Genomic DNA, 20,268 nt, shown 5'->3' on the forward strand with positions numbered 1-20,268 from the left:
TAGCAATAGCTCTCCCTGTATAATTGAAGTGCCAATATTTAAAAATTTGTACAGAGGAGAGTAACAATGACCATAATAAAAAGTCTCTCTTTTATATTTATAATACAATTGCTGGCCTTAAATAATTCGTATTGATTGCTAGTAACTCTTGTTTTTATTTGATCTCTGTATTAGGCCCATAGAAATAGTCTGGAAAAATAACTAGTCAAAGATCTTTTTCTACACTGGTAAAAGGCTTAAAAATTAAAACCATGTTTGAAGTATTAGGAATAGCTTTTGTAGAAAAAGATGAAATTTTCAACTAGCTCTATGGTAGTCAGAAATATACTGAATTTTTCTACATAAAATTTGACCTTTTACTTAGGAAGCTAGGAGTAAATATGAAACCTGGGTACAAATACTTCCTGCAAAAGTTAATAAACAGCAAGAGTAGTAATGTTGGAATACAGTTGAAGCAGTTGAGTCTTGCCTTAGCAGTTTGAAGGGCACGGCGAAAAAGCAGCTAGAGTGGGGTGAGATAAGCCAAGAAAAGGCACAAATGTTGGGCATGCTGCTGTTCAGCTCTTCTTCATGTTTTCTTAAGAATGAAAATAAGGCTAAGTTAAAAATAAATCTAGTTCTTCAATTACCAAACAAAGCATGATCTATTCAGGGTAGAAAATCCAAAATAATAAGCAGAACCATTAAGAGTAGTTCAGTCAAGATCAAAGAAAGACTGTATACTAGAAGGAACACAACATGATATAAAAGGGCAACAGCAAGTATGCAAGCTGGGTAGAAAGTTGAGGTTTGTTTCCTCAGCTGTCTGAAGCCTGAGCTGTGTTTAAATGACAGACTTTTTCATCTCTCTGAATTTCAATTAGATTGTGCCAATGGACAAGTGGGGAAGAGAATGTTAATGATACAGGATGAGACCCATGGTGGGAATTAGATAAGCAGACAAAACTCAGTAATTGTTTGTTTAGGTTATAGCACATTAAACACTTACTTTGAAAGTGGTGATTAAGAGGTTAAAAGGCCACTGCAGATATTATTTAGCATTTAAGGGATCTCTTCCTTCCCTACTTATTCTTCCATAGACAAAGCTATGTTTTTTTGTGTCTTAGTATCTTACCACATTTATGTGTTCACGTTTACTCATGCACTGTCATTAGGGGAGGTCGTGTCTCGTGTATGTTTAATATGCTCAGATCATCCTAACTTATGATTCATCAGTCGTGAAGAAAGAAATTAACTGCGCAGCTCCTCTCTTTCCCACTTTCCATTTTTACAAGGGTTGCACTCTAAACACACCTAATAAGCAGCTATGTCTCTCTTTTCCTTTAGACGTCTGCCAGTTTCATCTCAAATTAGATGCATCAACAGAAGAAGGTACCACTTTCGTGCAATCACCCTGTTTGCATTTCATCACCTGAGATAAAACAGAGACTACTAACAAGGAAGATCAAACACAACCCCATAGAAGAGGGTGGAGGGGGCTTTGCAGCTGAGCTCTACATAACATGCTCTTCAATGCACATGGAGCTGACAAGTGAAAGGCTAAATAAGGAAACAACACCACCCTTCTCCCCACTCTATTTTGCCTCAGTCGCTCTCGCTGCTCCTGGGCTGGTGCAGCGGCCGCACAAGTCACATTTCAGCTCCTCTCTCCCTTTCAGTGCAAACTTCTTTGAACGCGTTGGGCTGGGGTGCGAGCTGGTGGCAGGGATGATAGCGGTGGCCTGTCCGGACAGATCAGCGAGAGGGATGCCCGGAGGCGGGCAGTTGCAAGGGACAATCGGACTCCCACGGGGCTGCTGCTGCTGCCCTGCCCCGGGAGGCTCGCTGGGGGGAGGGGGCCCGTAGCGGGCCCGTGCTATGTCCCCGGTGAGGTCTGCGGCTGCTGCGAAGGGGGGGGGCGGGGGCAGGGGGAGGTTGGGCTTTGCTTCTGGGTGCTCCCTGCCACTCCTCGGAAGTGCCCGCGCTGGGTGGGGTGCCTGGCGCTGCAGGGCAGCGGAGCAAAGCATTCGCTGCGCCCTGTGTGTGTGTGTGTGTGTGTAGGGGAACCCTGGGCAAGCGCCTCCCCTGCCCGAGGTGGGCTGCCAGGCGCGCGGGAGATTCCGCTGCGGCAGCGCGCGGGCTCCCAGGGCTCGCGCCGGCCGGCGGAGAAGCGAGCTCTGCGATTCCACCTCCCACTCCTCCGGCCGGGGGGAGGGGAGCGCGCGCCAGCTGTCTGCGCGCGCGCACGCTCGCCTCCTCCTGCCGCCCCCCGCCCAGCAGCCTCGCGCTGCTCCTCCTCGCGCACATAGCACTCCGGAGCGGCTCCTCTTCGCAGCGCCGCTGCAGTCTGGCTGCTCGGCTCCAAGTTTCCCCATCTTCAACATCCTCCTCTCTGGAGACTAGCGCACGGGGGGACTCCCCCTCGCCCACCCCTTCTCGGAGCGCCTCCTACTGCTGCTCCCAGGTAGGGACCCCATCGCCTCTCTCCTTGCGGTGCTGGGCATGCCCCCACCCCCGGAAAGTCTGAGTGTCTTCGGGGGGAGATGGACAAGGAGGGGAGCTCCGACATTGCCCCCTCCCTTAGCCTCAGACAAGACAAGCACCCGACGTTGCATTAGCTAAGCTTGTATTCTGCAACTTTACACTGCACTGTGGTTGCCCCTTTTTGCTTTTTGATGCGAGTCTATGGCCATTATTGATATTTTTTTTTAACGGCTGTCCAACATGTTCAGCGTTTGGCAACAGCTGCACCGGTTGGGTCACAGTCATGCCACTGAACCTCTGCAAATGGGCATGATGATTATTTTGGGGTGAGAGTGGGTTGCGGAGTATTGTTATGAACCGAGGAATGATTAAGAACTGATTATTTGTTTGGTCTTGTCGGGGCGTTCATATTACAGAAAAAAGAAGCATCTGATGCATTTGCTCACGCCACTTTTGATTATGCATTACATGCTTATACAAAGGAGGATCCTTGCAAAAGATGGAGCTATAAGTTGCTAGTGGGGGAAAGTGCTGCAGGAATCCAATATTTTCTCATCTCCACTGAAGTGACATGTATTTTTCCTTTGGTTAAGTTGAAAGCCTTGCTTGGTGGAGACTCACTTTAGCTCTGAGTGGGTTTGTATTTTTCTTGCATGGTTAGGTTTTGCAAAGAGCAGCTATGAAGAGGAAACTGACACTCTACAAGATGCCGTTGGTTCTTCTCGTTTTGTTGGTGGGGGTGCCAACAAGGTGAGCACAATGTTTCTTATTGCTGTTCAACAGAAACGCATATTGTGTTTTGATCTGCTCCTAGTCCTTTCCTATAAGGGGTGATAAAAGCTAGCAGGAGGTAATATTTCATAAAAAGTCTTGGTTAGTTGTTTTACTACAATATTTGGCAGATTCTAGATCAGGTGCAGTGACAGAACGAGCTCTGGGGACAACGTAAAGTTAATTATTCGTCTACATGGATGACTTGACTTTTTAATTCAACCATTTGAAAGACAAAAGATACACCCTTAAATATTTTCTTTGTAACAGTCTGAGCTGGTAAGAGATGTATTGGAATCAGTATGTCACTGCCAGTTTACGTCATAAACTAATCACATAGAACAACAGTGCAACCAAAGTAATAGTTTGTTGTGAAGTCAAATAGGCAACTACAATTTCTAAAATAACGTTGGCATTTTTGAGTACGGGCTTGTCTATTTTTTTTATTATTATTATTTTATTTTTTTGGTCAACACAACAGACCCCAGAAATGATATTTAAGCTTTAAACCTCTAGGTGGAGATAGCATACAACTTCACAGTCCCATATAATAAAAGAATAGCCTGACTGATTAATCAATTTTTTCATGATGTTGTTTAAAGATCTCCATTTCTAAAGTGACAACATACAGAAAAGTAATTTTAAACATAATTAGTTTAGTGTTGCCTCTGCTCCCTAAACATGCAATTAATTGTAGTCTGTAACTTCATTTTACTTGTTTCAATTGTGACTGCAGTAGGTTTTTTGGGTAATGATTTTCAAAATGATAGGGGCCTCATGTGGCTGAAAATCCCTTCATTTATTTTGGTCTGGTACAATTACCTGGTGGTTATCTCTCAGTGACCAGAATTACCTAATTTTTAAAAATAGGTCGTCTATCATACTTTGCACCCAAACATGGTGCAGTATTAGTTAAGTCACAATGAGCCAAATCCTGTAGCCCTTACTCACATAAGTAATCCCATTGATATAAAAAAGATAGTTTGCTTAATTAAGGACTTTCATGTGAATAAAATTTGTAGGATTACATCCTAACAGGCTAGAACTATATAAACTGGGTTTTTCAGTCACATCTTGACTTATAAAAAGAGAATCATTTTTGAAGAGTAATATAAAAAGCAGATATTCATACTATTGAAGTATAGGTGAAGAAAAAACAGCAATAGTTTTAATTTCCACACCAAGCTTTTAATTTTATTTTACATGTGACATCTTGGTGTGTTGGTTTGTAAATTAAACTGATTATGCTTGATTATAAGGGTAGTATCTTGGAAACCACAGACTGCAATAATTTACATTTAAATACTTCTTCAATGATGTTTAATTGTAGGGTGAAAGGAAAATCCTTTCTTTGTTAATTTTTAGGTGGTTTTGTCATAAATTTAAAGATGTCACCTGATCTCTTTTGCTGTAGATCAGACAAAATATGTTAATTTTACATAGTACAAATTGTTCAATCAAAATTCCTTGGTCAACACTGCAGTTGTAGAAAATAAGCATGCACAAAAAATCAGAAAGCTGAACGATAAAAATACCTGCAGGTTTTTGAAAAAAAAAATTGCTAATGCATCTAACATGCTGTTTTACTGCCCTAATGCTGTACCCTGATATTAAATAAAGATGGTCTGATATCATTTATTTCACATAAATGATGCTTAAAATTTGGTTACACAAGAACATTTCAATATGAAGGCTCTATATAGGAGAAACAACTAAAGGTATAAAACGCCATGGTTTGGGTTTCCACACCAAGGTGATATGTTCAGCACCATTCTTGACTGGACAGCAGAATCATATTTCATTGGATTTATTGCTGTTTTCCAAGAAGAGATGATCAGTGGAGAGAATTAGGTCTCATTCTTCAACAAGGAAGTCAGACACATTTAGATGGTCCGCACACTCTCCTTGATAGGTTAATTTATAGTTTCACCCCAACTTTTATAAGATGTGATTGGATCTGGCAAAACATAGGGAAATACTCTTGTCTTTTGAAAGATGAAAATTGTTTCTAAATACCATTTCAAATCCACTACAGCTCTTGGACTGTTCACAGTTCTCACCCAGCTTGCTTGCTGCTGCCAGCCTCATTGTGCCCACCCACCTATGTACTGGCATCAGAGGACTCCCTGAGCATGATCAGTGGAGTTTTCCCTTATGTCAGTACTTCTGCTCATGTACGTTATATGGCCATTGGGTGGAGGCATAACCAAAGTATCTGTTCGAGAGATAATGTGTGCCGGGAGTGAGGGAGTAGGCCAGCAACTCCAAGGAGATAGTTTTTGTTGGAACTAAGGACACCAATCCATGAGTAATGAGGCGTGGACGCATATGGTGTTTTGGGGGGGTTCTGTACCTGAACAGCCATATTTTTAATTGAGCTCTTAAGAAGCAATATTTACTGTATTTTAATATATGCTGAAAATAGAGGCTGTTAGAAAATGAAGTGCTTGAGAATTTAAAACTGCGTTTCTTAGAATCATATGTTTCCAAGCCATTGTTTAATATATAAATAGTGTATGCGTATACACTTACGCTACACAGTACATATTTTTCATGTTTCAGAATACTCCTGAATGTACATTTTTATAAGGAAAAGGTGGCATCATTAGGATAATGTAAATGATTAGAGAGCAACAACTGACCCATTCAAAGCTAAATGATAACATTACTTGCATACTGAATGTACATAAACATATATTTTGGTTTGTAGATCAGTGCTGGCTGACTCCCTAGAAGATGAAGCTAAGAATAACATCACCATCTTTACAAGAATACTAGACCGACTTCTGGATGGTTATGATAATCGTCTTAGACCTGGATTAGGAGGTAACAAATCATTAAAACTTAAACATATAAAATCAAATTCTATATTGCATCATTTGTTGTTTAAATAAATATATATTTCCCTTAGGATCTTTTTCCCAGTGATTTGATTACATATTGCTGCCAAATCATTTATGAATCCATATTTACCTGTTTGACAAAAATTAATGGAACATAAAAGTATAATGGAAATAAAATCTCTTAACTAGTAGTAACCATTTGTTTTTTAAAACAAAAAAAGTCTGGTGGTTAGAAAACTGAAATAGGATGTGAAAACAGTCTTCTTCCATATAGATAGAACTCCTTCGGCATTATTCGCTTTTACTGTGAGATCTTGAAGGTGCATATAGGTCTGATCATTCCTTTGCACATCCATGGGAAATTTGGGTGAACAAGGATCCTTTGGAATTGAATGAGTATGTCATAGGTCTCACCCCCACTTAGAGCTGTTGGGTTCCAATGTGGGGACCTGCACTGGTTTCCCTCTAAACTAAAATCCTAGTTTAGATCTAGTAAAAGCTGCCACCACTCAATCAGGTATGTGGATTGAGACATAGTCCTTCCCCAAAATCCTAGGGGATTCCAAGAGCCCCAAATCCATGGAGTTCTTACACCCAGGAGAAATAAACCATTCCCCCCTGCTTCCTCCCCCCTCCCTTTTCCTAGGAGAGACACCGGGATTTAACTACAGAGGGATACCTCCCCCTCCCCTTTCCCTGAGAATCCACCCAAAGAAAGATCAACCAAGTCCTTAATAGAAAATAATTTATTAAATAATAAAAAGAAAAGTCACTGTCTCTGTAACCAAATTGGAACGATATACAGGGCCTAAACTTATCAATCTCTGGAGAGAATTCCCCCTCCTTTCTTTCTCAGTAAAAGCAATCACAGTACAGACTTAAAGAAATTCTATAGCAAAACACAGAATTGCAAATACAGAAATAAAAGTATAAGAATACTAGTTCCTTGCTAATACTCACTAGCTTGAATAGAAGAATTTGTTGCAGAAACCTGGGAGGACTTGATTAAGATGTCTGGACTCTCTTAATTCCCAAGAGAGACTCTCTAAGAAAACAAAGAACAGGGAAAAAAACTTCCCTCCACACGGATTTGAAAATAATCTCGTCCCTCATTGGTCCTCTGGTCAGGTGTCCACAGGTACTGCTTGTTAACCCTTTACAGGTAGACAAAAACCTTAACCCTTAACTAACTGTTTATGACAGAGTATATGAATACATACATGTATTCACAGAATATTGGTGTCAATGCACACGTGCACGCACACAGTGTTTGTGTAACACTTGTTTCAGGCTAAATTCTCACCCTGTTGAAGTCAATGGGAATATTGTCATTGACTTCATTGGGCCAGGATTTGGCCTTTAAAGATCATGATGCTAGGCATCCTTCCCCTATTTCTTATTTTGCTAGTGCCCAAATAATAGAAAGATTGGAGGGAGAAGTCAGGGGTCTGTTGTGTCCTGGTTGTACGTGGTTTTCAAAATGCCTGTTTATCTTATTTGCATTTTAATTTTAAAACTATATTCCAATGGAGAAAATTATCTGAGTGGCAAATATAAAGAATTTGTTTTGGCTACAGTGATGGCACACACTGATACACCATGGAGCACTAAAGAATGATGAAATATCTTGCTCTTGATATTTTGTGGTTCTGTCTATTTTTGTTTTGTTTGAAATTTTGGTAGGTACAGTGCTGAAGTGTGAAACTGTTACAACTGGCTAAAGCCATGCTTAGTGTGGGCAATGGCAATTTCCTGAGAGCCTGCTTCTGTTGCCATTCATTTCTTTGGAATCAGGCCCTAAGCAAGGGCCTGCTTCAGCTCTCCTTGAAATCAGTGGACCGGTAGCTCCCTTGCTGTTCCAGTTTGGAAAGCCTTGGCTAGCGTATGACCAGCATAAAGTGGCACAAGCTATGTATATCTCTCTCATTACACATTAATCCTGACATGGAATCCCTTTTTATTTCCAGTCCTGGCCTCCCTTCAGTAGATATTTGCAAATACATTATTTAATATTTTAAAGGGCTTTATCTGTAGATAATTCATAAAAGGAGACATACAGTACAATAATTGGATTTATGTACATGTATAGTGATTGATTGCAAGGAGATACTATTTCTTTGCAGAATTATTGGTCCTTTTGTAACCATTTTGATGTAGTAAGAACAGACTGCCATGCAGATGATATGCAGAAATAACGTGTCAGAAAATTGAATTTAATTTGTATTTGTTTAAAAAAACCTTTTTATTGCAAAAGTAATGGAAAATTCTCAGCCTGTTTACAAAGAGGAACGTGCTAATTAATAAAAACAGTCTGCAGTTGCTTTGCATATGGATCTTTAAATTGAGAAAATTGGAATTAAACGTTGAAAGCATGAATTTAAAGGATGCAAACTCTATTTTTATCTTTCTAATGGATTTTTAAATTTTGAAAATAAGTCCATATAAATATATTTAACAAGAAAATCCCCAAACCTCCGAGGTAATTAATACGTTTGGTGAGCATGAAAATAAAGGGATAAACATCTGTTCAGCATTGACATACATGCCATCAACCAGTGCAGAACATGTGTGAAATGAAAGTGAATCATGCATATTGAACTAGTAATGATTCATGATATGTGATAATGTGCAAGAATATTGGTAATTTAATAGAACATCAGTTTAATTCAGTTACACATCAAAAGCCTGGTCCTGGATATTATATATTCTACATAGACTTTTTAGAGATAGTATATTATTTCTACAGAATATTACAAAAATTGTATAGCCTTCTCTCTTTCTTTTTCTTTCTTATAATGGTTACCTATGGTGAGAATTTGAAAACATTGGTTACTGAAGTTTTCATGCTTGGTAGATGTTGGTAGGTTCTAATTGTGTCTTCATGTAGACTACTGCATTTTAATCTTGCCTGGATGTTAATCTTGGTATATATGTCATTATTTGAGTTACTTGGACTAGATTCTGGTCTCAGATAACTGACTGAATCTGAAGCAACTCAACTGAAGTCATTAGAGCATTTACTTGGGCATAACAGATTTGATTTGATTAGATTATTACTCTATTTACATTAGTATAACTCAGATCAGAACCTGGCTTAATTTATACTAAGACATTACTATCAAACACCTGACATGGATTCCTTTGAAGCCTTTTGAAAGGAAAATCCAATGCACCAGTTAATTGTTTATCTGATGCATTTCCAGAAGTGTCACTTAGCTAAATTTTCTCCCCTATACTTAGGGAATTGTGGAGTTTAATAAAAAATAATACCTTCGTGCTTAATATTGAAACAGGTAGTGTTAGTTTAGCACTAAATGTTTTAGCTGATTATTGAAAAATCAAATGCAATACAAGAAAACTTTTCTAATAACTGTACATTCTGTTAAAGGGTTTGTGTAATCTCTAGCTGAGTGAGAGTCTGTTTGTACTCCTGTTCCTAATTTTTGTGATAAGTTCAGAAACTCCGAATATCAAGCCTATTGAGAAATTAGGTGTGTGTGTATGCTACATGGCTTGATTTTTTTTTTTAAATTGAGTGCATATGTTTCAGTTCTGAAGTTTATACTATCCAGAGTGTTAAGGAAGCTTTGTGTTGTATTGTTGGTGCAAAGCTGTTGTAAAAGTAATAGTATTGGTCACTGGAGGCCCATCCTAACAGCAGGTGTCCTCAAGTTGGGTGCACAACCACTGTGGAGACTTATACAGCACCTCCCTTCAGCCAACAAAGAGGGTGCAGCCATGGGCAACGGGGCAATGCAATGCCTCTTGGGGCTATAGGCAGCAGGCAGAAGTTTAGAATAGCCTGAGCGCTGCCTTAACTCATTCCTATGGATCAAACTGTCATGAAGTAGCCTTTGGATTGAGCCTGCAGAATGGTGGATTAAAGCCACTTTATACCCCCTCTCCAGTTTTGCCTGACACTCCTTGGTTGCAGCGTTAGAAGTGGGCCAGAGTACCTCTTCTAAAGACTTCATACCTAGGCACTACCTAGAAGCAGAAGACCGCTTTAAAAGTCAGAGACCTCTTCTAAAGTATGTGACCTTTTGCATAAAGCATATTCCAGTTATGTCATATTCATACTCATAAGCATATTTCCATAAAATGTATGGAGTGCAACATCACAGCAGAATTTATTTATTTTTTCACTCGGACTAATTTTAGTCTGGGACAGTTCTGTTGACTTTCAGCATAATCAGTGCTGATTTACAAGTGGGGGGAGCAGAAGATAGCTGCAGATTTTAATTTTAATCTGTGATAGGTGAAAGTATAATACATTTGACAACTTCAGTCCTTTAAATACAATGTTAACCAAGAATATATATTTAAGTGAAAAGATGAAACTATCTGAAGGAAGTAGAAAATCATTCATCATTAGTATACTGATGACAAGATGGAAGAACTGGGGTGAAGTTGAGAGGGCTGGGAAAGTCTAGAGAGCAGATAACTTCACTCTCTTGGAGAGTCCTTGCCTAGGACTTGGTATTATTGTGAAGAAGCCAAGGCTACACTGGCAGGTGAAAAGTGGACCAAGCAATGTATTTTGTCGAACTCCCACACTACCATGGGATCCTACGAAGTGTTGAGTGCCCTTAGTTCCCAGTGAAGTCAATGAGAGTGTTCAGCATCTTTCAGGGGATGTACAATACTTCACAGACTCATTCCCATAAGGGATACTATGCAATACTAAAGATAGGTGTAACAAGTCAGTAGCGGCACTGGGGGTCCAGTGGCGTTTGAAGAAGGGGATATTAACACCTTGTAATGTCTTTGGTAGCTTCGTTGAAGAATAAAAACAAAACCAAAAAAAACCCCAACAACAAGCCTTGCCCTTCTGCACGTCCCACAGGCCCAAAACAAACACCCTCAAACCTTCCCCTTCACAAGGATCTTTGAGGCAAATTCTCTCTTCCCCTTTGTAGTTTCCTCTCTCCCCTCTTAACAAAAATCAGTCTTTTCCCAAAACTCCACATCATCTGCTAACCTTCCAGAAAATATCCCCCTCTCCCTCTCACACAAAATTCCAGCATTCGCTCCACTTCATCTGAAAACTCCCATTGTTTCCCAATGCTGGTCAGCCCCCCGCCAACTCCATCTTTGGCTTTGACCCCAATTACATCTCACTGTAATCTCTCGCTGTCCTGACCACCAATTCCGTTGTTGCCTTTGCCTCTTCCCATATACCATCTCTCAGATACTGCATTCTATTCTGTTCTGTTCTATTTATTTTCTTATACTGCACTAATTACTCTAGCGTATGAGTGCCTTCCAGTAATGTGCTAAGCAACATGACTAACATCTGTCATGTGTTTGTTCTCTCATCCTCCCCCCAGGGGGAAGAAGCATATGCAATGGAGTTCATTGTTGTGGTAGGTTTTAGGGTGTTTGTGTTTGTGGGGTTTTTGTTTGTTTGTTAGATTTCATTAGACAAATCAATCAATCTGTCATGGGATTGGGTAAGCAGAAAAATCTCAGAGAGGCTTTCTGGCTGGACATGAGAGGATGGATTCCACCCCACCCCCAGAACAGCCTAGGCACTCATCTTCCATTCATGCCAGTATAATGCTGTTGGTACTAGTGGTATTCTGTGGCAGATCTGGTGCTTCTGGTAAAGCTCCTGATTGCATACCAGTGATGCTGTCTAAGAGGGATGCCATCATTTCATCACCCTCTTTACCAAACTATCCCCTCCCAACACTGAACTACTGCACTCAATATTTACAGCTTGTGGGGTGGATGTAGTTTGATAATAGGGTGTGTGCAGAAGGCCAGTTTAAGTGTCAGTTATGTTGTGTGTAGTAACTTTAAATGTTTCACAACAACATTTTGTGTGTTTTAGTTATTGTAATTGATTATATATACTATGGTAGCACTCAAAGATCCCAATCAGGAGCATAGATGAAGAGACAGTTCATCGTATTATTGGCATACCCATACAGGTGGTTTGTTAAATCGATCATTTAGGTCTATAAATGATGCTAAGTGATTAGGCACAACAGAGGGACTGAAAAGGGGATACCGTACATTGGTCAGTGGGTTAAACAGGTGACAAATTAAGGATGATAGTATTTTCAAAAACCCAGCTCAAAACTTCAAAATGAAACACTTAACATGATCAGTTGGATCATGATGGTCTATGCAGTTTTTTTCATTCTGACATTAATGGATTCAAATGATGAGTCAGTCTCAAAAGCAGCTTTGGAAGATATATTAGTAAAGCTGCTGCGTTGTTTTGTAATTCACTAACCTATTAAATCAGAACAACAGACAACGAATCTGAATTAAAATAGTAAATCATCTAATTGTTTTTAATTATAAGAATTGGAGAGCTTTAATATGTCAAGGTAAATCCTGCAGCAACTGGATGTGTGAGGTAATATCTTTTATTGGACCAACTTCTGTTGGTGAAAGAGACCAGCTTTGAAGCTTACTCGGAGTGCTTCAGGTTTCTGAAGAAGATCTCTGCAAGTCCAAAAGCTTCTCTCTTTCGTCAATAGAAGTTGGTTCAATAAAAGATATTGCTTCACCCACCTTGTCTTCTAATTTCCTGAGACAAACATGGCTATAACAACACTGCAAAGATAAATCCACACATGCATTTTTTTTTAATGTCATCTTTTCAGGCTGATACACAAATGAAGTTAATCACCAGGGAAAGGAAAGTTTTTACTCCCCAAAATATTTGCTTTTATATTTCAAAATCTATCGGAGCCAAGTTTCTAAGAAATTGGATTTGTTGTTAGGGCCTGATCGTGCATGTGGTTCCATAATGCTTTGCAGAAGAGAGCTCTTGCATATAAATTCTACTCTTGCATGCCACATGTTTCAGGCACTTGCATACTTAAAGCAGGTATTTTAGTAAAATATGCCCCAAATCAGCATTCTGTTTGGATTATTATGTTCTAGGAAAGATATTCTCTATTCTCTGGACCAAATTCTGTCATTGGCTACACATGTGCAATTTCTGTTGACGTTAGAGAGAGTTATGTGCATATGTCAGAGGTCTGAATTTGGCACTTCTTTAGGAAAAGTGATGTGTGCCTTATAGTCACTCAAGTCAATCGGTGATATGTGAAAATGCTAAGTAAAAGTGTTTGTTTATTAATCTCATAAATATATGACTAGTGGAAAAAAATCATTGCATATCAAATTTCAGACACTTCACCTTTGAAAATCATTATATTCTTGTACATATATTCAAAATTTTTCACACAGTTATCTAAGCATAATTAAATCATAAATACTTGTGTATATAAAATATAACAAATCACATCTCAGACCCATAACTAAAATTAGAAATATCAGATGTAGATCTAAAATACCAAATAGCAAAGGTATATAAACATAATATATTTTAATTGAATATATTATTTCTACATATGTTCTCTTTTTTTATACGGATTACTTTTTCTCATTGAAATATACAAAGCCAGTGTACACATAAAGGGCCTGTTCACCCAAGTAGTTGTGTGGTTTCCATGGGACTACTATCATCAGTAGAACAATGTGTGTCCCAAAGATGTTTTTGGTTTTAGTTTGAATTTAAAAAACAAAAACAAAAATTGCACCCACCTAGATCAGTTTTCTTTCACAAAGATGTGGGAGAAAAACAATATATCTTGTCATCAAATGACTGCCTTGTCATTTAGAAATTCCTAATCTCCTTCTTGGGTCTCTGTATAGAGGAAAAGCAAGATAAACTGTAAAATGGGAGAAGTTGTAGAAATTTTGTGATTGGGTAATTTTTATATATTATATATATATATATATATACTCTATCACAAAATTTTAAGAAAGGTGATCCTAGTCTGTTAACTTGTCAGGTCTACATAGGACTTCTGTCAATATTTCTTGCTCTTTTTGACCTGTATAATGCTCTTCCCTTCAGCTGCATAATGACAGTCTGGGAACTTCACTGTTTTACAGAATGACTTCTTGGAAATAGATAATTATTTTTATGGATGAGCTGCATATCCTGAATTATTTGAATTAGTCAGTCTTGTGTTGCTGAGTGTCTCATCCAACAGAGGCAATTGGCTCTCAACACATCCATTGCTCTTGCACCCATCCTCTGTTATCCTGAGATGATAGATTCTTTAGACCACTTTTTGCCGGGCGATAGAGTGGTTAGACCTACATCCATTTCCACCCCCTCTAGTATCGGAGCCTTTCAGCAGAGCTGGAGACAGTTGCAGGGGAGGGGGAGGAGACGGCGGAGGAGTTTGGATTTTTCTTTAAGACTCCAGAGACAGGCTGAAAAGTCTGTGGTTCTTCCACAGCATCCACCATGTGTTCTAGATGTTTCCACCTGACTGACAGTTTAATGGGCAATATAGATACCCTTTTATCCTCACTATCTGTGGGTCATTAAGGTTCCTTCGCAATTTGCAGGGTCCCTGACTGAAGGATTAGACATCTTTGGGCGAAACACAAGTAAGTGGCTATAATGGGGAGTAAATGACAGTGAAAAAGGAGAGGGGAGAGTCTTGGATTCAATGTTGTCTTGATAATAGCCCTATATCAGGCTGAGGACATACCATGCTATTTTCATTCATATCCTTACCATTGTCCACATGGTTGATAAAGTGCAGAATGATGAGCTTCTTGCTGCTAGGTCTTTTTATTTTGGCTTGCTTCTGTGTCACAAGGTACCTTTTGTGGACAAAAGGGAAAGTATTACTACTGGGAAAGTTTTAAAGCAGGAAAGGGGGAAAATATAATAGTCTGTGATATTGGACTACAGAGCATCACATCATTAACTATCTCTTCTGTTCTCTGTAAGGTTTTAAAGCTGTCATCGAGTGTAGCATACTTTATTCCCACTCATTCATTCCTTTGTTGATCATAGGACAATCAAAGAGAAAAGAGGGTAATTGGTTACCCTATACTTATAAAACAAGATATTGTGTTCTCTGTTAGTGCACACAATGCACTAGGTGTTCTCCGTATACACATGAAGGCACGATCCCTGCACCAAAGAGCTCCCAAGCTAAGAAACTGGATCATATCAATTCAAAGTGATGGACTCATATTACACATTTGTTAGAGAACATTTTGAAGAACAATTAAACTTTGTGCTTTCTGTGTGCAAAAGTTTCATGGTTAAATGTTACGGGTGAGATCTTCACCTCCCTCCCCATTCCAGCCTGTTTACACCACAAAAAAGTGCTGAAGTAGTATAAAGGAGCCCCAAAAGCCCCATATCTGGCCAGCGGAGGATTCCTGTGCTGCAGAAACAGTGGAAGACAGCCATAAGCCTGCCTCCTGAGGGCCCACCTTAGAAACCCCATCCTGGGGGGCATGCTGAAGGTGGGAGAAGTGTCAGGGGCCAGGATTCCAGGCAGCTCATAAGACCTCCTGGGGAGGATGCTGTAACTTGGATGCAGGGTTGTGGGGTCTGTGCTTTGATGCTTACAAGGACAGCACAGAATCTTGCCCTAAATCTTTGCTGTTCTTTTTATTTTTAAGTTTTAGCTATGAATGTGTATTAATGGAGAAATAACTGAAAGCGGTAACTTACATATGAATGACATGTTCAACTTTGGTTACAAAAAAAATGTACAGTTACCCAAATGTCCAAATTCTGCTTTCTGGCTTATTGATAATGACTTTTTCCTATTTAAATTAAGTAAAAAACTAAATATTCTTAACATTTGTTTAAATTTTAATATGGACCCAGTCCTGAACCCCTTGCTTTGTCAAATCTATTATTTGGCAAGAAGCTCGATCCTTTCTCCCACCCCTTTGATTTCTGGGGAAATCCTGATGAATGAGGTGTGTCAGGATGAAGAGAAGGCAGGCCTGAGTCTGCTCTGACCAGTGCTAGGATTCAGCCCCGGGGATCAGGGAAGTGTAAAGGTTACTTAATTGCTCTGGTCCATCTGAGGATCTGAGCTGTTAACTTTAGTGGGAGTTTTGCTGGAGCAAAGAGTTCAGGATTTGGCCCTAAAAAAAGCTACTGTAAAACACAAATAATACAAACCAAACAAACTAAACCCAAATCTATACAAAATTCAGCAAGGACTCTGCAAAGCTCCCTGCATTGGAGTAGCTCCCAGTTAAGGTTTAGCTATACAGTGAATTATATATAAACAAGGAGATACGAGGTGAAATCTTGGCCCCATTGAAACAAATAGGAGCTTTACTGCTGACTTTAGCAGAGTCAGGATTTCATCCATAATACGTACAAAAATGAGTAGTAAGAAGGGCTGTCAAATGATTTTAAAAAATCACAATTACTCCTGAGATTAAAAAGTCATGATTAATCGTCATTTTAATCACACTGTTAAACAACAAAATACCAATTTAAATGTATTATAAATATTTAGGATATTTTTCTACCTTTTCAAATACATTGACTTCAGTTACAACACAATACAAAGTGTACAGTGCTCACTTTGTATTGTTTTTTTATTACAAATATTTGCATTGTAAAAAGGATAAACAAAAGAAATAGTATTTTTTCAATTCACCTCATACAAGTACTTTGATCCATGGGCTTGTAGCGATCCTGAAACTCTGTAAGTGCACTCTGTTGTGGTTGCCGGCATTCATTTGCCTCCAGTTCTTGTGCTACAGATAACCCACCGTCAGCAAAAGCATGAAGTGGCACTCCAGACATGAAATACTTTGATGGTATTGGAACTCAGCCTTGTAGTAGCTGCCACTAACCATTTTTTTAATCCAGAGAACCATCCAGAAGTTTTTAAAAAATAAACTTCTCATTCAGACCTGAACTTTTGCTTCTTTCCTCCATTAACTTTTTCCTGATATTTAATCACTCCAGATCATGAAAAAAATCAGTAGAACTGTGCCAATGTCCGCCAAGCGATGAAGTACAGTAAGTGAAGAGGGTCAAAACAGAGGTGTGTGATTAACTCTTGTTAAAAAATGCGATAATTTGTTTTGTGTTAATCTGATTGACAGCCCTAATATTAAAATTTATAATTCTTGTTGGAGAGTGAATGTCAAATAGATTCCAGACCCAGAAATATAGTTACTAACATTAACAACAGTTGGCTCACTACAGATAGTCTATGCTAACTTTTTTTTCCAAGTGTATTTATTAGAATACTCTGGCTCAAGATTAACTTCCTGTGTTTACTAGTTCTTTCACTTACCATGAAATAGGAACTGCTGTCATGTTGATAGGTTCAAACGATCTCTAGTTTTTTTGGGGCTTCTCTAATTGCTCTGCCTCGGCATCCTCTTCTGAAATTCTCCTTTGTAATTTCTTACAACATTTCTGATTAAAATAAAACACATATTTTTGATCCTCTTATTGCAGCAGTACATTGTCAGTGCCCCACTGACACAAAAGCTGTACTTAATGAAGACACTTAGCTTTTCTACTCTGGTATCAGTAGCGTCTGTATTTAAAATACTGAGCTAAGAATGGAAAATAAAGGTGTGTGTGCATTTTTAACCATAGTCTCCATCATTTGCAGTACTTTCATAAGTGAATGTTCTCACTTTGTCTCCAGGAGAGACTGTGTCAGCCATTCTAAAGATGTTTTATTCATGGAAGGCTTGCGCAGAAACATAAAGGCAGAAAGACTTGGGCTCATGCTGACCTCTGGTGGCATATGAGGGCTTGTCACAGAGCAAGCATGGCCTTTGGCTTCCCAGAGTTTCATCCTGGACTCCATCAACTGCAACAGCCCAGTTGATGGTATGTGTAATAGTGGATCACAGAAAGTGAGGGAGGGAGAGAAAAGGGTGTTCTCTAAGGGCCTCATCCAAAGCCCATTGATGGAGTCTTTTCCACTGATACCAATAGGCTTTGGATTGCCCTTCAATGCACAGTTAACTTGGGCAGTGGACACTTAGGTCTGAGCACCTGGGTTAGCCTAATCCAAGTGTGAACAGCCACACTGCAAAACCAAACCCAAGTTACTCTGTCCTGCCTGGTGGTGTACTCACCATGTGTGTCACTAGGACTTCTGGGGGCATAACCCATGGTTCTTTGTGCTGCAGTAAAATGAGTCACTCTGATTCTTTCCCAGTGCATTGTGGGAGACGTTGGCTGTCATTCTGGGCATGTGGGGCAAAATGTGGGAAGGACTATCAGTACTTGGGTGATTTAGCCTGTGTCTTCATTGCAAAGTAGGTGACTTACCCATCTGAGTGAAAGTAGCTAGCCTGGGTTGAAAGCACCACTAAATTTTGTGAGAGAGTCTTGTGTGAGGATGGGAAGGAGATTAGGTGCAACAGCTGAGTGAGGGACCAGGTTAAGTCTGCAGGGAAGACATACCCTAAGAGAACCAGGCCGCAACCTAGTGATGGACTTTAAAGAGAGATATCAGGAGCTTGAAGCCAATCTGGAGTGGGATAGGGAGCAAGTGCAGAGTACCAATGCTGGTGTGATGTGCGTTTGTCAGCCTGTTATCTTTTAGGCAGCCCACTGCATATTGGACTAGTTGAAGCTTCTGTTTGAAATTCAGATCATATTCCTTCAGTCCAGTCTGGAGGTGAAGATGATTTGGTCTGCACCTGAAAGAACATAAGAACGGCCATACTGGGTCAGACCAAAGGTGCATCTAGCCCAGTATCTGTCTACCAACAGTGGCCAATGCCAGGTGTCCCTGAGGGAGTGAACCTAACAGGCAATGATCAAGTGATCTCTCTCCTGCCATCCATCTCCATCTTCTGACGAACAGAGGCTAGGGACACCATTCCTTACCCATCCTGGCTAATAGCCATTTATGGACTTAACCTCCATTAATTTATCCAGTTCTCTTTTAAACGCTGTTATAGTCCTAGCCTTCACAACCTCCTCAGGTAAGGAGTTCCACAAGTTGACTGCGCTGCGTGAAGAACTTCCTTGTATTTGTTTTAAACCTGCTGCCTATTAATTTCATTTGATGACCCCTAGTTCTTGTATTATGGGAATAAGTAAATAACTTTTCCTTATCCACTTTTTCCACATCACTCATGATTTTATATACCTCTATCATATCCCCCCCTAGTCTCCTCTTTTCCAAGCTGAAGAGTTCTAGCCTCTTTAATCTTTCCTCATGTGGGACCCTCTCCAAACCCCTAATCATTTTAGTTGCCCTTTTCTGAACCTTTTCTAGTGCCAGTATATGTTTTTTGAGGTGAGGAGACCACATCTGTACACAGTATTCGAGATGTAGGCCTACCATGGATTTATATAAGGGCAATAATATATTCTCAGTCTTATTCTCTATCCCCTTTTTAATGATTCCTAACATCCTGTTTGCTTTTTTGACCGCCTCTGCACACTGCGTGGACATCTTCAGAGAACTGTCCACGATGACACCAAGATGTTTTTCCTGATTAGTTGTAGCTAAACTAGCCCCCATCATATTGTATGTATAGTTGGGGTTATTTTTTCCAATGTGCATTACTTTACATTTATCCACATTAAATTTCATTTGCCATTTTGTTGCCCAATCACTTAGTTTTGTGAGATCTTTTTGAAGTTCTTCACAGTCTGCTTTGGTCTTAACTATCCTGAGCAGTTTAGTATCATCTGCAAACTTTGCCACCTCACTGTTTACCCCTTTCTCCAGATCATTTATGAATAAATTGAATAGGATTGGTCCTAGGACTGACCCTTGGGGGACACCACTAGTTACCCCTCTCTATTCTGAGAATTTACCATTAATTCCTACCCTTTGTTCCCTGTCTTTTAACCAGTTCTCAATCTGTGAAAGGACCTTCCTTTTTATCCCATGACAGCTTAATTTACATAAGAGCCTTTGGTGAGGGACCTTGTCAAAGGCTTTCTGGAAATCTAAATATACTATGTCCACTGGATCCCCCTGGTCCACATGTTTGTTGACCCCTTCAAAGAACTCTAATAGATTAGTAAGACACGATTTCCCTTTACAGAAACCATGTTGACTATTGCTCAACAGTTTGTTTTTTTTATGCATTTGACAATTTTATTCTTAAAATAAATAAGAGGTGAAGTGAAGGAAGTGGTGAAGATGATTTGGTCTGCACCTGAAAGGAAGAGGCATTAGGCTTATGAAGATGGGGAAAACACATTTCTGGGTACTGCTTCTGTTTGAAGGGCTAATTATACTGATGAGTCCAGAAGAATTTATGTGCATCCTTAAGTCCAGTAATAATTCAGGAGGAACATGCAAACATAGCACTCTTTCCCTGAGAGATATTTCACAGTTAGGTTAAGAAACAGGCACCCACAGCCCTTCAGAAAGATAAG

The 20,268-nt window shown here is 39.6% G+C and overlaps 1 protein-coding gene across 3 annotated transcripts in view; it reads left to right on the forward strand.

The window, feature by feature from the left end:
- Nucleotides 1-20,268, forward strand: part of GABRA2 (gamma-aminobutyric acid type A receptor subunit alpha2) — a 103,375-nt gene that overhangs the window by 33,960 nt on the left and 49,147 nt on the right. For 2 of the 3 annotated variants that reach the window (XM_039542650.1, XM_039542649.1), the window contains exons 3-4: nt 3,125-3,213; nt 5,945-6,060. In XM_039542650.1, the coding sequence (XP_039398584.1) occupies nt 3,143-3,213; nt 5,945-6,060 (187 nt within the window). In that variant the 5' untranslated portion in view covers nt 3,125-3,142. Of the gene's footprint in view, nt 1-2,188; nt 2,444-3,124; nt 3,214-5,944; nt 6,061-20,268 lie in introns of those variants that run through there. The other variant, XM_039542651.1, reaches the window with a different exon arrangement.

Source organism: Mauremys reevesii, linkage group 5 (genome assembly GCF_016161935.1).
Source record: "Mauremys reevesii isolate NIE-2019 linkage group 5, ASM1616193v1, whole genome shotgun sequence".
In the NCBI taxonomy this organism is placed as follows: Eukaryota; Metazoa; Chordata; order Testudines; family Geoemydidae; genus Mauremys; species Mauremys reevesii.